This window comes from Tursiops truncatus, chromosome 16 (genome assembly GCF_011762595.2).
Source record: "Tursiops truncatus isolate mTurTru1 chromosome 16, mTurTru1.mat.Y, whole genome shotgun sequence".
Taxonomy (NCBI): Eukaryota; Metazoa; Chordata; class Mammalia; order Artiodactyla; family Delphinidae; genus Tursiops; species Tursiops truncatus.
In genome coordinates, this window is record NC_047049.1 from 12,655,202 (window position 1) to 12,670,426 (window position 15,225).

Below are 15,225 nucleotides of genomic sequence, written 5' to 3' on the forward strand. Positions count from 1 at the left end.
GAAAACGAGGCTCAGGGAGGGGAAATGACTTGACCAAGGTCATACATTCGACGGTGGCAGATGTGGGATCAGAACCAGGTCTTCTGACTCCAGCCCAGTGCCTCCCAGGATCTAATTTATTAACCCCTGTGTTAGCTTTGGAATCTTTTATCCGCTTCCCTTTTTCCTGTCGTCTGAGTGGGGGATGTCATTCCAGTCAATTAGCAGCCTTCTCTCCTTTCAAAAAGGGAAGAGTGGATAAGGGGTTGGGGAAAAGTATGTTTTCGGCCAGTTAAAGGGACTGATTTATTTCACCACCACTCATCCAACGCCCGCTCGGTGCCAGGCACTGGGCATCCACGGTACAGCAAAGACAGCTTCCAAAGATTGAAACTGGGTCTCTCCCAAGACCGGGCGTGCCCTGGGCCTTGACTGCCTCCTCTCGGAGCAGTCTCCCGCTGTCCCCAGAGCCCCCCTGCTCGAGGAACCTCCAGCACTGGGCGCCTAGCTCACGGCCTCAGCGCCCGCGCGACACGCCCCCGGTCACCACGGCAACCGGGGAGGTGCTGACCCTTGACCCCGGGCCCCGCCCGGCCCTGCCCCGCCCCGTCGCATTCCCGAGATCAAGATGGAGAAGGACAACCCGGAAGTGCCGCCGCCCGCCTGGTGCTAGGAGCCGCCGGCTCGGCTAGGCCGAGACCCGCGCCCGCCGTCCTTCCGCCAGCGGCCCACCCCGCGGTCCTTCCGCGCCGGAGCTGCAGCGTCCCCCGCCCCCGGTCCCACTCCACCCCACAGCGACCCGCCCCCGCCCCCAGGCCCGCCCGAGAGGAGGAGCCGAGGCGAGGGGGAGGAGGCGGGAGAGGTTTGCGAGAGGGAGCGAGGCCGCACGAGCCGCCGGCGGTTCGTATTACCGGGGTCGGGAGGAGGAGCCCAGCCGGGCCCGCGGACCAGCGCCGGGCGGGCGGGAGGCGCGGAGGAGGCGGGCGGAAAGCCCGGGGCTGCGAATTGGGGCGGGGGCGCCCTCCCACCTCTGCCGCCCTCCGTTCGGGCCTTGGCGGCCTGGCCTCACCTGCCCGGAGGCCTGGGAGCCACCAGTCGCCGCCGAGGGCCAGTCCCCGGGGCCGGCGGAGCGTGGAGGTGCGGACGCGAGGCGCGGGCCTCCGCGCGGAGGCCTGGACTGCGCGGCCAGGTGATGGTGGGCCCCTGTGCTTCTCCAGAGGAAAGGGGACCCCCAGAGCAGCTGTGCCCCCAGGCTGCCCCAGCAAGCCGTTTGGACATCAGCCGTAGGGAAGTCGGGCAGCTGTGAGTTTGCCTGTCTCCGTTAAGTGTCCTTAGGATGCAGTGATTTAAGGAATCAGGCTCTCCCTGCGGGAGGGGCCCTGCCTGCGCTGGTGAACTCGGTGCAGAGAAAAAGGACAGAATGATGCTTTCCGAGCAAGCCCAAAAGTGGTTTCCGACCCACGTGCAGGTCACAGTGCTCCAAGCCAAAGATCTTAAGCCAAAAGGCAAAAGTGGCACCAATGACACATACACTATAATTCAGCTGGGCAAGGAAAAGTACTCCACGTCTGTAGCTGAGAAAACCCTTGAGCCAGTCTGGAAGGAAGAGGCCTCTTTTGAGCTGCCTGGTTTGCTAATGCAGGGGAATCCAGAGAAATACATCCTTTTCCTCATAGTTATGCACAGGTCCCTGGTGGGTCTGGATAAGTTTTTAGGGCAGGTGGCCATCAATCTCAATGACATCTTTGAGGACAAACAAAGAAGGAAAACAGAGTAAGTTATGTAATTTATTTTGAATTGGGGGGAGTTTAACTATTATCTCATTTATGGATTTCCTGTTCTTGGAAATTATTTGTCTATCTAGGGCATTGGTTTTTGGACTGAAATATGACCCAGTTTTAAACACCATATTTGCATGAATCTGAAGTAAAAATAGCCCTTGTGAAGAAACATTTTTTAAGTGGAGTCTTTAATGATCCATTACTCTCTCATTTGTTTGAGGTAAACATCTTCAATAGTTGAATATTTTGCGCAGGATTTTAAGTAAACATTGTTTCACTGCTTAATAAGAGGACTGGACCATAGTGTTGACCAATTAAAACAACATATATGTAAATTGTTACAATCTTTAAACATGAACAGTTTTTCAGAAAATGGAACATCAGAAAATTAAGTCTGCCAATATGACGTCTTATATATATATATATATATATATTTTTTAATTGAACTCTGAAGCTGTTAAGTGGTAAATTACCAAATTTAGAACTCAGTATTTTATTTCATCATTATAAACACAGTTGACTTTTATTTTAGCTCAGATTTAAGGGTCAGTACATCTTCATGGAGTCTAAAGCTATTAAAAGAAAAGTTTTAAAAGTATGTACAGATATCCTCAACCTTGAATGCAATTACTTCAAAGTTAGTTCTGTAAAGCCAGTGTGTTTAGACCATATTAAATGCTAGTCAGATTGGAGACAGTGATTAAATTCTTGTGATGAAATGATTTAATGACATCTTCAATAAAAACATGGGCTTTTTAATATGACTTACAAACTTAGGTTAGATGTATTCTAATTTAAAAAACCATAATATAAGTTAAAACTAGGATATATGTCTTAAATTGAAAATAGTATGTTTTCTGAGATAGAGATACTCACCCCTTGCTTAAACTTATAATTTCTCTAGTCTGAGAAAACATTAAAGTTGATGTAATTAGTGAGAGAAAAATATAGGTTGAATTTATGAGGACTTCAGATTCCAAAAATAGCTTTGCTGTTTCAGTTATAACTGAAATTTATTTATGCTTTTAAGAAGAACTTTTATAATAACTTTCTTGAAGTTCATGTTATTTTCTTATATTTTAAAACAGCCATCTCATGTTCTTTCTGTACATATCTTCCTGCAAGATTCTCTTGATTGGAGTTTTTATTGAAAAAAAATTTTTTAATCAGGTCTTTGGTTTAATATATGTGGGATAAAAGGGTAGAGAGAGAAGTAATACTAGGAATGCTGGAGGAAAATGGTAAATATTTAACTGAAGAGATGAAAATATTTTAAAAGGAGAGAAAAGGGTTTAAAGAAAAGTGTAAAGTTGAATATATATCAATGATTTTAATAACACTGTTTGATACCTACAAAGTAGCATTCAGTTACTTCTGAGGAGTTCTTCATCAAATTTAAACTGAAAAATGGATAATCACCAAATAATTTATTTCAAATTGCCAATTTTAGATGACCTTACTAAATAATATTTAGAAGTGTTTTGAATGTAAACTTTTAAGTATATTGCATCTGCAAATTTCATACTGCATTTTCCGTACTTTTAGTGTTAATGGATGATATACTACAGGCCTTCTCTGAAATATAAGTTTTCCGAGTGAAAGTAGGCCCAACTGTGTGAACCCAGAGATTCTGAGGATGAAATAAGCTTTTAAAGTTTCTTCTTGTTTTACTCCTTATCTTTGGCAGCATCACAATTACAATAAAGTTGGCTGTAAGCGATACTCCAATATCGTAGTCTCCGTACAGAAATTCTCTATTGGCTACTATATGAAATGGATTAGAACTTTTGGGAAGGAAAATGCTTTTAAATGTTATCAAGAGCGCTTGTGATGTTATTGCATTCAAAGTGATTTTCATATGTTATTAAATCCCTAACATTTTCTTTCTTTGTGGGTAAATGGGGACCACGTATTTGATGAGATCTCTTTATTGGTAATATTTCTAGTTTTTTAATATAGTTAATAGCTTCCTTTTCCAGCACAGCTGTACATATGGCCCAGTAAGAGACAGACTTGAGTCACCGGTGTGTTGCAAGAAAGATATTTAATATTCTGCACATTGTTGAGCCTTGTCAGCATATTCCCAAGTGCTTTTTAGAAAACCGGTATGAGTGATGAAGGCTACCAGCTGATTTAGAAGTCCCATGGAACTGCTGGGTGTGACAGTTTCTACTCTTGACACTGAAGACAAGTATTTACAGCTTGTCTTCCAGTTGTGTTATGACAAGCCAAGAAGTGTGGTGGCTAAAACTATCATTTTACTTATTTTTATACCTTGAAATTAAAAGCCTTTTTTTTTCTTTCAAGGAGAGGGGAAGAGGGGCCTGAGCCAGAACACTTTGAGTGGGGCATGGAAAGAGAACTTCTGTATCTCCCACTTTAATGGGTGTCTGGGTCGGTTCTGGCACGAGATTTAAGGAAACAATACAGTATTTAATAATAGAATGGTAAAATAGTTCATGCTGTTATGTAATACCGATTGATTTTTTTTTTTAACAGCAGAAGTGGGTGATGTTGATTTTTTTTTTTTTAAATGCTCATGAAAAGTAGTAACTATCAGAGTCCCCAGAGTTAGGTATGACTCAAGCACATGCAGATTTTAGGACTTTTGTGTGCAGCTCTGCAGTGCACCTGCGTCCTGGCCTCTGGCACCCTTACTGCCAATCTTGTCCCATTTCTGACCACACAGTACCAATTGCTTGGGAATAGTTCCCACATGTGTGGTGGTTTTTGAACATGGACCTGTGCCCACTAAAAATTGAACAGAGGCCATATACAGTTTAAATCCAGCACTCCAGAGGTGAAAAAAAAATCAGCATTAATCCACTAAGCCTCAAATGCTATGTCTTCATTTTATCTTTTTGAAGCCTGGGAAAACAAGTGCTATCTCTGGAATGATTCTTGAAGGTCTCATTAAGACTTCCCTATTATATCACTTTCAAAACAAAGCAGCTAGAGTTATTTGTCATGCCTGTATTTTCAGTTGGTATATTAAAGTTCTTCGCAGTTGGGTTTTTGGAGGGTTTTTTTTGACGAGGAGGAAGGAAAATACTGTTTTTACAGTTTATATTCAAACACTGACTTGCTTTATCCATTAAAGCTTACCTAAGTCTTTATCTTTCCTTACCAAAGAACAAAACAGTGCAACACATACACACACACACAGGGTTGTAGCATGGCTGTTTTAAGAATATAGTTCTAGAAATGAAAATTCAGTAAACATTTATTTAGTGCGAGGCACACTGCCTTCAAGGAGCTTACAGTCTAGCAGGACAAAACCTACATTGCCTTCTTTGTTGGCTCTCATGTCTCCTGATTAAATACAGTGTCCTGTAAGGTACAACCTGGTATGCGTTTAACCTTATTGACATATGTGATTCATTAGATACAAAACAACTACTATTTTCATGCAGCTGTTATTCATCAATTTTGGCTGTTTTCCTTGTTGACTCCGATCTGACATTGAGAAGTTACTTATTCTCTGTGCCTCAGTTTCCTCATATGTGAAATAAGGATGTTAGACTAGATGATTTATTTGGTCTCATTTCTAAAATTTATGAATTTCGATTACCCTTACTCCCTTACATTTATTGGGTTATTGCTTCATTTTTTCCTCAGATTTGCTTTGATTTGTTATACACATGCAAACCCTATATGCTTGGAGTTTTTGTTTGGTTCATTTTGTTTGGGGATTTGTGGGGTTGGGGGGTGCATTTCTTGCAAAGTGGATTCACCTATTTTCTATATAACCTGAGTTGTTAATAGAGCATTTCTCATGGGCCATCCATCGGAAGGATTTCTCCCCCATGGAAAATGCTCTGTTTCCCCAAACTGTGAGTTAATAATTGGATATATAACCTTGCTTCATTTCCAGGCTTTTCGAGTGCTCAACTTTGTTTTGTTGAAGGTTCTCTATTCCACAGAATTTATTGCTGTAATTTTTTATTTCTAGTCTCTGAGTTTTCAGATTTCACCATTTGCCTCAGATAAGGGATTTTCTCTATTTAGGGTTAATGCTTTCTATTATAAGATATTCATGTTAATGCTTTCTATTATAAGATATTCTCTTTAAAAAGTTGCTTGTTTTGATGCAACTAGATCTTAATTGATTGAATTGCTTCAAATTAAATAGAAAATATTTCTCTTGCATGTTACTTGCTAAGATGTAGCTGGTATATGTATTATGTGCCAGTTTTCTTTTGCCTGGAAAGGCCTTTGAACCAGTCTTCCAATTGATAGTAAATGTAGCTTCTTCTGGTATATCCTGTAAAATTAGATCAGAGTTCCTTTTGTAGCTAAGAAAATTTAACACTTGCAGAGCTGTATTTAAATGATGACCTGTCTCCGATAATATACGGATATATACGGGATATATCAGATATATACAGGACGGATAATATACTTCATTGTTAAGTAATGTGAAAACATTGTGGAAACTCTCTTCTAGGCTGGCGTTTGTAGTTTTTTTGGCTGTTTGCCCTGTAGACTGACCATTTGTGACACCAACAGCTGGAGAGGTTCTCATGGATAAAAATACTGTAAACAAAACCAAAATAAACTTTGCTTCTTACACATCATTTAAAAATGGGCAGTGTAATTCACTGAAGTGACTAAAAGCATAGGATATGGCTCCAGTTAAAATAAGTTTTATTTGGTATTGTCACAGTACCAGTAGTTAATGAAACAAATAGATTCTAAGAGGACGCACGTAAGCTTTCTTTTTTCATCAAAAACGCTTTACAAGATTTATGACTATTTGTCACTTCTTGCATTTTATTAATTTGCATATTTTATTCAGGAAGAGGCTTTGACCCATTTTATATGAATGCAAATTATATCATATGCGATTTTCATGATTAGCAAACTATATGGAGTAGTCTCCCATATTAACAAAATTCTTTTAATAGCTTTTGCAGAGGAACTATTTTGAGATAGAGGCTAAATGTTTATTATTTTATTAAAAAATTAGTCATTATCATTTTATGGTGCTCAAAAATAGTTTGTATTGATGAATTATTTCAGGGTCTCTATCTTAGTGTCTTTTAATGCTAAAAAATGTTCTTCAGCCATTAGCAACACTTACCCCAGATGGAAACATAATAGGCTATGTATGGTTGGTAAGAATTTTTGATGATGAGTGATTTTCAAATCATGAAAGAAAAAGTTGTCTAAATAGCTTTTCAAAAAAGACTGATTCCTTCTGTATATGCCACATGACAGAGACTTATCTGTTTTTTAAATGAAGCATTGAATAAAACCAGAAGCACTCTGGCTGACAATTTCTCGTTTAGTGCTTAGATTGCCTTGATGTAGAGTAACTTTACCTAAAAAGCTGTTTGTATACAACAGAGCTCAATAATCCTCTCTTCATTACATGTTACAACCCAGTTTTTCCTTCTCTTTAAGGTGGTTTAGTTTAGAATCCAAACAAGGAAAAAGAGCCAAAAACAGGGGTGAGATAAAGGTCAATATTCAATTTATGAGGAACAATATGACAGCAAGTATGTTTGACTTATCAATGAAGGACAAAACAAGATCTCCTTTTGCAAAATTAAAAGATAAGATGAAAGGTAGAAAAAATGATGGGACATTTTCTGATACATCTTCTGCAATCATTCCAAGTTCTCACATGCCTGATGCCAATACTGAATTTTCAAGTAGTGAAATACAGATGAAATCTAAACCAAAAAAGCCTTTCCTTTTGGGTCCTCAGCGACTCTCTTCAGCGCATTCAATGTCTGATTTAACTGGGGCCCACGTATCCTCGGAGAAGCTGAAGGCTGGCACTGTTGCTCAAACGCATCTTCTCGGACACCAGATAGGTTCCTTTGGAGCAGTTCCGGAAAGTGGTAAGTGACTCATGCATTCTTTCTTGTTGATCCTCCGTGGTTTGAACTACCCTCTTAATTTTTAAAGTTTGACTTCAAAGTTAGAGAATAAGAATTGGAGTTTCTTGCTAGTATTTTCTAAATTTAGTCATCAAATATTTATTGAGTACCTACTGTACTCAAAATTGGTAAGTATATTAAAGGCAGAGCTTGTCTGCATTCAGTACTGTATTTATATTATTAGAGAATAAAAATGATTCTTGGTTTCTTTTCATGGCCTGGCTTCTTTTTCTTAACTGCCGTTTCTCCTGTCTCAAAAGCCTGAAGCATAAATGAATATTCCGTTTCATCAGAAAGTTCCTAGAAAAGAAACCTTTAATGTTCAGAAGTAAGAAAGTAAATTTAATGCTAATGATGAAAAAAAGTCTGAGAATTTATAGCACTATGATGCCAAGCAGAACCTTTAGTTTTGACATTATAATTTGTTTATGTGATTGTTTCTTTCTGAGCTGAGTAAATTACTAATTGTCTAGCAAGATACTAATTGTTATTAGCCTACATACCGCTGTACCTTAGCATTTTAAGGTTGTTTTCCTTGATTATTTTAAAAGGTTAATATCTTTAAATAGCTAATTGCTCTCATTCTAAAAACAGCAGTATGCTCACAGAACATGTCAAATAGTGTGATGTAATGTGTCACTGATTATGTACTAACTACAAAATTGTTTGCAGGAAGTCTCAGATCTCCACACAGAAGAACATTAAGCTTTGATACTTCTAAAATGAACCAACCTGACAGCAGTGTGGGTGAAGGTGAATCGTCTTTCGGAAGACAAAATGACCCATTTACAAATGTGACTGCTTCATTACCCCAAAAATTTGCAACACTGCCAAGGAAGAAAAATCCATTTGAAGAAAGCAACGAATCGTGGGACAGCAGCATGAATTTATTTTCAAAATCAACTGAAGTAAGAAAAGAAAATAAAAGAGAAAAAAGGGAGAAAGTTAGCCTGTTTGAAAGAGTGACTGGAAAAAAAGACAGCAGAAGATCTGATAGACTTAACAATGGGGGATCTGATAGCCCTTGTGACTTGAAATCACCTAATGCATTTAGTGAAAATCGTCAGGACTATTTTGATTATGAGTCAACTAATCCGTTTACAACAAAATTCAGGGCTTCAAATATAATGCCATCTTCAAGGTAAGCTTAAACGGGGGGAAATTGTGCTATTTTGGAAAATATTGTACTTGAAAGTATCAAATATCCTTTTTAAATTCCTTTTATTTTACTTGAAAAATAATTCTTATCTTATTTTTATAATTAATTTTGGAGCCGGGCAGTGTTGCATACATCTTTGGAATTGAACTTTTTATCTTAGAAGGATAAAAGATTCTTAATCCCCACTGTAGTTTATTTCTACTTATGTTAGCCAGAAGCTCACCGAAACTTACAGAGAAAACAGCATAGCTTTTGATGAGACATAGTGGGAGTGAATCACCAGTGGGAGTTAATTCAAGCCAGAAATTTAGGTGATAAGTTGTGTTTCTAGATGTTATTTTCCGGAGATTAGTTATGGACCAATAGCAGCCTATGGACTATTCTTTAAGAAATGCTGGCTTCAGTATTAATGGTTTTCATAATAGGTGTTAACTATCCTTATTAAATGGCTATTTAGAGTAGTTTTTATTTGTGAATGTTTATTGGAATTCAGTGAACCTTGTGGGTACTATAAATACATCAAAGAGTATCTGTAATGATGACTTATAGTTATAGAAATAATCTATCATGATAAGGTTTAGATTTTCAAAATCTGTTCTCAGTTATGTAATAGTACTTTTCTAATTCCTTAGTACAGGTTGGAACTGTATGGTTTAAATAAAATGATAGATTTTGCAGAAGTGAATGGTGGAATAGCTGATTAAGGAAACCTCAAGCAAAGAGTAAGATGAATTTATTGGAACCTTAAGCAGTCATCATGGAAGAGCATGGTAGGCTGTTTGCCATGTAACATAGACGTTCTTTCCCAAGGCAAGGACGTATGGTGTTCAGACCCCAGTGGGAAACCTGGCTCAGTAGCTCTGTGACCTCTCTCAACCTCAGCATCTCCATCTTTGAAATAAGGAAAATGATATCTACTTGATAGGATTGGGAGACGATAAATGATAAAGTACATGGTACAAAGCCAGGCCCCAAATAGGGAACCCATAAACGGTGGTTGCTGTTTACATTGCCATGTCATACTTTGTTCAAGAACAGTGCTTTGTGTTGTCCTACTATAAACAGAAAATAGTACTAACAATTGCCCTTTTAGGCTTGTGATCTCCTGCCTGTCTTCTGATCTTCTAAAACATGCATTTAGAGTTTTCCAGGGAAAGTTTGTGTTTCTTTTATCAATAAATGGGTATTTGCTGTGGCTTTAGAAAGTATTGTTCAGTTTTCTTTATAGACTGTACTCCAAAGAAATACGTTTTTATCATATGGTATTAATATTTTATTGAAGAGTCCATGGTTTTTTCATGCTATTCTCAAGCATTTCATTTTGGTATTTTACATAGTGTACTTCACATATTGCGGTTAAGTCTTAAACTACAGAGGTAAATAGAAATGTATTTGCTTTTTTCCCCTCTTTAACTGAACTTTTTTTGAAGAGGATTACTGTAAAGAACTGAGATAACTTAGAGATTGGATAATTTACATAATGTTAGAGTCAAAGAAAAGCAAGAAAAATGGGAAACAATAGGAAAATAATTTTTAAATTATGGCAGCATATGGAAAAATAGGTATCCTCAAATTTTTAATTGCCTTATACTTGGGCTTATTTACGTGGACTTAAAAATTAATGTTTTAAAAGTGAGTGTGGCATTTTGTGAAATTCAGGCTTTGTTTTGGGTTACTTCGATATTAATACTGTATCAAAATTAGAGCTGTTTCGTGATATTTATATAAAATGATTGCAAATGTGTGAAAAACAATAGGTTTTTTAACTTTAAGAATTTCTCTTCTTCATATTCATGAGATGCCAGCTATAAGAACAGAAACATTTGTAGATTCCTGAGAAGTTACTCTTCCTTTTTGTGTCACAAACCATCTTTGTGATAAATGTGAAACATTTGCAATAAAGGGGTAGGTCTAATTAATAGTATAAAAAAAGAAGGATTGAATATAAATAGATCTAGGAAGAGAGTACAGTTCAAATTCTTGGAAAGCAACTTTGTCTCGAGTGGAATTAGGAAGGATATAGTCTGAGGTAGTTTGGTCTATTCATATTTATCCTCCCAGTATCATTCCTCAGTTATATGGGACATTTTAGATTTCTCACCTTAACATCTAAACCAAATGCACTTTGAAGCTATAGACTCACATCACTAGGACACATGCTGTGAATTATTTTTTTCTGTAGTGCTAAATAGATCCATTTACGGAGTCTCCTGGACTCTTTTTTTTAAAAATTTATTTTCATTAATTTATTTTTTTGGCTGTGTTGGGTCTTCGTTGCTGCACATGGGCTTTCTCTAGTTGCGGCGAGGGGGGCTATTCTTTGTTGTGGTGCGCGGGCTTCTCATTGCAGTAGCTTCTCTTGTCGTGGAGGCACGCGGGCTTCCGTAGTTGTGGCACGTGGGCTTAGTAGTTGTGGCTCACGGGCTCTAGAGTGCAGGCTCCGTAGTTGTGGTGCACAGGCTTAGTTGCTCCACAGAATGTGGGATCTTCCCAGACCAGGGCTTGAACTCGTGTCCCCTGCATTGGCAGGCGGATTCTTAACCACTTGCGCCACCAGGGAAGTCCTCTCTTGGACACTTGTGACTGATGTTTTCTTTTTTTTTCTTTTTCTTTTTTTTTTTTTGCGGTACGCGGGCCTCTCACTGATGTGTCCTCTCCCGTTGCGGAGCACAAGCTCCGGATGCACTGGCTCAGCACCATAGGCTCCATGGCATGTGGGATCTGCCTGGACCGGGGCACAAACCCATGTCTCCTGCATCGGCAGGTGGACTCTCAACCACTGTGCCACCAGGGAAGCCCGACTGATATATTTGAGAATGCTGAACAAAGTGAAGGGTAAAATATGTAGCTGTGGAACTGGATTTTGTTCTTTAGTGAGCTGTCTCCGCTATGATTGCAGGTACACAGGAACCATATTATTACCCTCTGGGTGAATAATGTGTATGATTACAACCATAGAATTTTCTTTATGCCAAAAAAATTTTAAATACTAAGGAACGCTTTCTTGAAAGTTAGTTTTTATTTCTTTGTAAGTAAAGTCCACCTGAAGAAATCACCTCGTAATCACAAAAATTACTGCATTTTGGTTCTGTTCTTGGAATAGATCCCATAGTCTTACATAAAACTGAGAGCGGAAATGAGTTAGGCTTTTTGTTGGGTTACTTCTACAAAGAGCAGGGCTCTTTGAAACACCTTTCCCTGCAGTTACTAATTCTCAGTCTCTTTCCTCTTACCCACCCCCACTTCTTTGAAGCCTCTCTTACTCTTGTAGGAAGAGGTATCTGTTCCTTGTGCTGCAGCATGTTCTTACCTAATCTTCCTTTCTGTGGGCATCTCATTGTTCACTAATGTGACCAGCCACTTTTTTTCCCTCTCACCTCCATGAACAACATGAGGGCAGGGCCTGCATTTCATTCATCTTTCAACCCTTCATCTCCAGCATGATGGGAAGTAGCTGGTATTGGAAAGCATTTTTTGATTAAATGAACACGGTATAGCAGATGGATTTCCTAAAATGCTACTTTCATTCTCTCATTCCCTTAGTCTCCTGCTTCCAGCTCAGTGTGGGCTAATAACACTGAGACACCTGCTAACACCAACAACAGATCCATAAAGGCAGGTGTGTGCATTTTTATATACAACTAAACATGATTAGAAATCTAAGTGAGTTTTAAGGGACTACCAAAATTTAATATTCATATCCTAATTAACATATTTCTGGAGTTTGTTAAGAACTCTGTATTAATTAGGTTAGGTTATCAGCTGCAATAAACAACCTCAGATCTCATTGGTTTGCTCCAGTAAAAGTTTATTTTTCCTTGTTGTCACAATTGAATTCTCTGAGACGGGGCTGGAAGAAGTGGCTGCTTTGTTCCATGCTATTGCTCAGCTCAACACAGTTGCTCAGGAACCAGATGCCTTCCTTCTTGTGATGCCACCCTTTAACACCCATCCTCCAAGGCAGCAGGGAGAGAGAGTGGAGGATCACATGTGGGACGTCTTTATATGCCAGGCCTGGCAGTGGTACCCATTACTTCCACGTGTGTCCCATTGGGCAGCGCTCAGTCATGTCCCAACCTGAGTGCAGCCAGTTAAGAAACATGGTTTAGCTGTGGACCCAGAGAACACTGAATTGGGTGTGGTGAGTGTACCGTATTGTGTGTGTCCTGGATGCCAATTCTAAGAAGTGTGGACACTGTCTAACACTTGGCATGCTGTAAAAGTCCAACTACACGTGTATGTGAAAGGGTAGCTGGGATTATAATTTTCAGGAAAATGTTTTCTTAATTTACTATTGGTATTGAGTTGTTTGTATTTTAAAATTGCTCTTGCTCTTGCTTTTTAATTACAAATCACAGGTAGTTTAGCAGAATCAGTATCAACTAATTTGTTATGTGGTTAACCCTACAATTTGTAAAATAATGATTTTTTGCATCAGCAGTAATTAACTTTCCAAAAACAAATATTCCTGAATGTTTGTTATACCATTTTCAATAATTTGTTCACAACCAGTTCTTCTTTAATACTGGGTTATTTTCCCTCTGGAAAGTGGAAATAGGTGGGTATGTTCACCAAACCAGATTTCCCTTTTTTTTACAGAGATGGAGCTAGACCGTTCACTTAGGTGGGGACATGTGACCAAGTTCTGGCTTATTGAAGACTTAGTGGAAGAGATGTACGGTGGGCCCTCCATATCCCCAGGTTCTACATTCGTGGAATCAATCTCGGGTCGAAAATATTTGGGGGAAAAAATTCTAGAAAGTTCCAAAAAGTAAAACTTGAATTTGCTGCATGCTGGCAGCTACTTACATAGCATTTACATTGTATTTACAGTATTCACATAGCACTTACATTGTATTGGGTGTTGTTAGTAATCTAGAGGTGACTTAAAGTATATGGGAAGGATGTGTGTAGGTTACATGCAAATACTATGGCATTTTATATAAGAGACTTGAGCGTCCAGAGAGTTGAGTAATCTCCTGGGATCCTAGAACCAATACCCCACAGATACCGAGGGATGACTGTATACCAGTTTCAGGTCTAGTCCCATGAAAACCTCCTATACAGTCCCCCATATTGCCTGTCTTCGTCCATACCCTAGGCTGAAGGTTGCCAAATCTGGCTTGCTGCTTGTTTTCGCAAGTAAGGTTTTCTTGGAGTGCAGTTCGCCCATTTGTTTATGACTGCTTTTGTGCTATAATGGTAGAGTTGAGTAGTTATGACAGAGACTGTATGACCTACAAAGCCAAAAATATTTATTATTTGACCTTTTACAGAGATAGTTTGCTGAACCCTGTACTAGCTGGATGGGGGTCTTTAAGAAGGGCAGAGCCATAAGATAGGGACAACCTGGGTCCCTGAATGCATTTGGAAGGCCACCTGATAAACAAGAATAACTGTTGAACCTTGTCTTGAATGATAAATTTTCAGAATATTGTTACTGTGATTTTTGCATTTATTTATTATAGCACGTAGCATCATTATTATTTATCATTTATGGCACAGGGGCCATAGTGCCTCTTGTTCTTTTTAAGAAAGCCTAATTCAAAAACCTTTCAGAACCACTGGTGTGCAACACCAAATCCAAACTCTTGTTCCTAATTTTCAAGGATTATTGTATTTTAGGCTTTTCTTAACTACCCAACTTTTCTTTTACAATTCCTCACCTTTCTGTGCCAGGTGAGTTCATTTCCTTACTGCACCTCTCTACCCTGCGGTCCCTATAAGCCTGGCCAACTCTATTCCTTGGCTCAGCTGTGGAATGCACTCTTCACTCATCTCTGAGTGTCCTAAGCCTAGCTATCCTTGATGTTGAAAACTCTTTAATCCTATTTTGATTGATAACATAGTGTTCCCTTCTGTGGAATTCTGCTGATATAGAACATAATTGCTGTACGATGTTCATTGTGTCTCAGTTTTAGTTGTCCCCACTAACCTGTATCAACTGCTGAACAGTTGTGCTGAATCTTCTTTTGTGGGTGCCTGCAGCACCTAGATCACTGCATGTCATCAGTGCTAGAATCTTCAGTGAGTGGGCCCTGAAATAAAAGTCAGCATTTAAAGAAAAAAAACTTCCTGCTGATTCTCAGGCTTAAAAATTGTTGATCTAAATTATATCATCTATTTCATAAAAGTTCAGTAAGTACTTATTTATGAATAGGAATCAGGAGTCGTGCTGGTAAAGTCATAGTTGAATGGACAGTTTAGTCATATTAGCTTTGTCTACAGGGCCCTAACTAAGTAAAGGGATCAGTGAGGAGATCGGCTTGACTAAAACGGGGGTGTGGAGAAGAGTATGAATTTGGTTGAATGGCTAAGAAACATCTAAATTTACTTAGGCGTTGAAGACCAGGCAGAAATGTCTGACTGTTAAATATTTATGGCATCTGTGGATGGGTTGTTTTTCAGGATTCAGGTA

At 39.1% G+C, this 15,225-nt stretch overlaps 1 protein-coding gene across 4 annotated transcripts in view; it reads left to right on the forward strand.

Moving 5' to 3' along the window:
* The first annotated feature begins 809 nt into the window (after positions 1 to 809).
* Positions 810 to 15,225, forward strand: part of RAB11FIP2 (RAB11 family interacting protein 2) — a 41,311-nt gene continuing 26,895 nt past the window's right edge. The window contains exons 1-5 of one of the 4 annotated variants that reach the window (XM_019940072.3): positions 810 to 1,752; positions 7,167 to 7,609; positions 8,321 to 8,789; positions 12,351 to 12,426; positions 13,407 to 14,172. In XM_019940072.3, coding sequence (XP_019795631.1) covers positions 1,400 to 1,752; positions 7,167 to 7,609; positions 8,321 to 8,789; positions 12,351 to 12,420 — 1,335 coding nt within the window. In that variant the 5' untranslated portion in view covers positions 810 to 1,399 and the 3' untranslated portion in view covers positions 12,421 to 12,426; positions 13,407 to 14,172. Of the gene's footprint in view, positions 1,753 to 7,166; positions 7,610 to 8,320; positions 8,790 to 12,350; positions 12,427 to 13,406; positions 14,173 to 15,225 lie in introns of those variants that run through there. The other 3 variants (XR_002177316.3, XM_019940071.3, XM_004322632.4) reach the window with 3 other exon arrangements.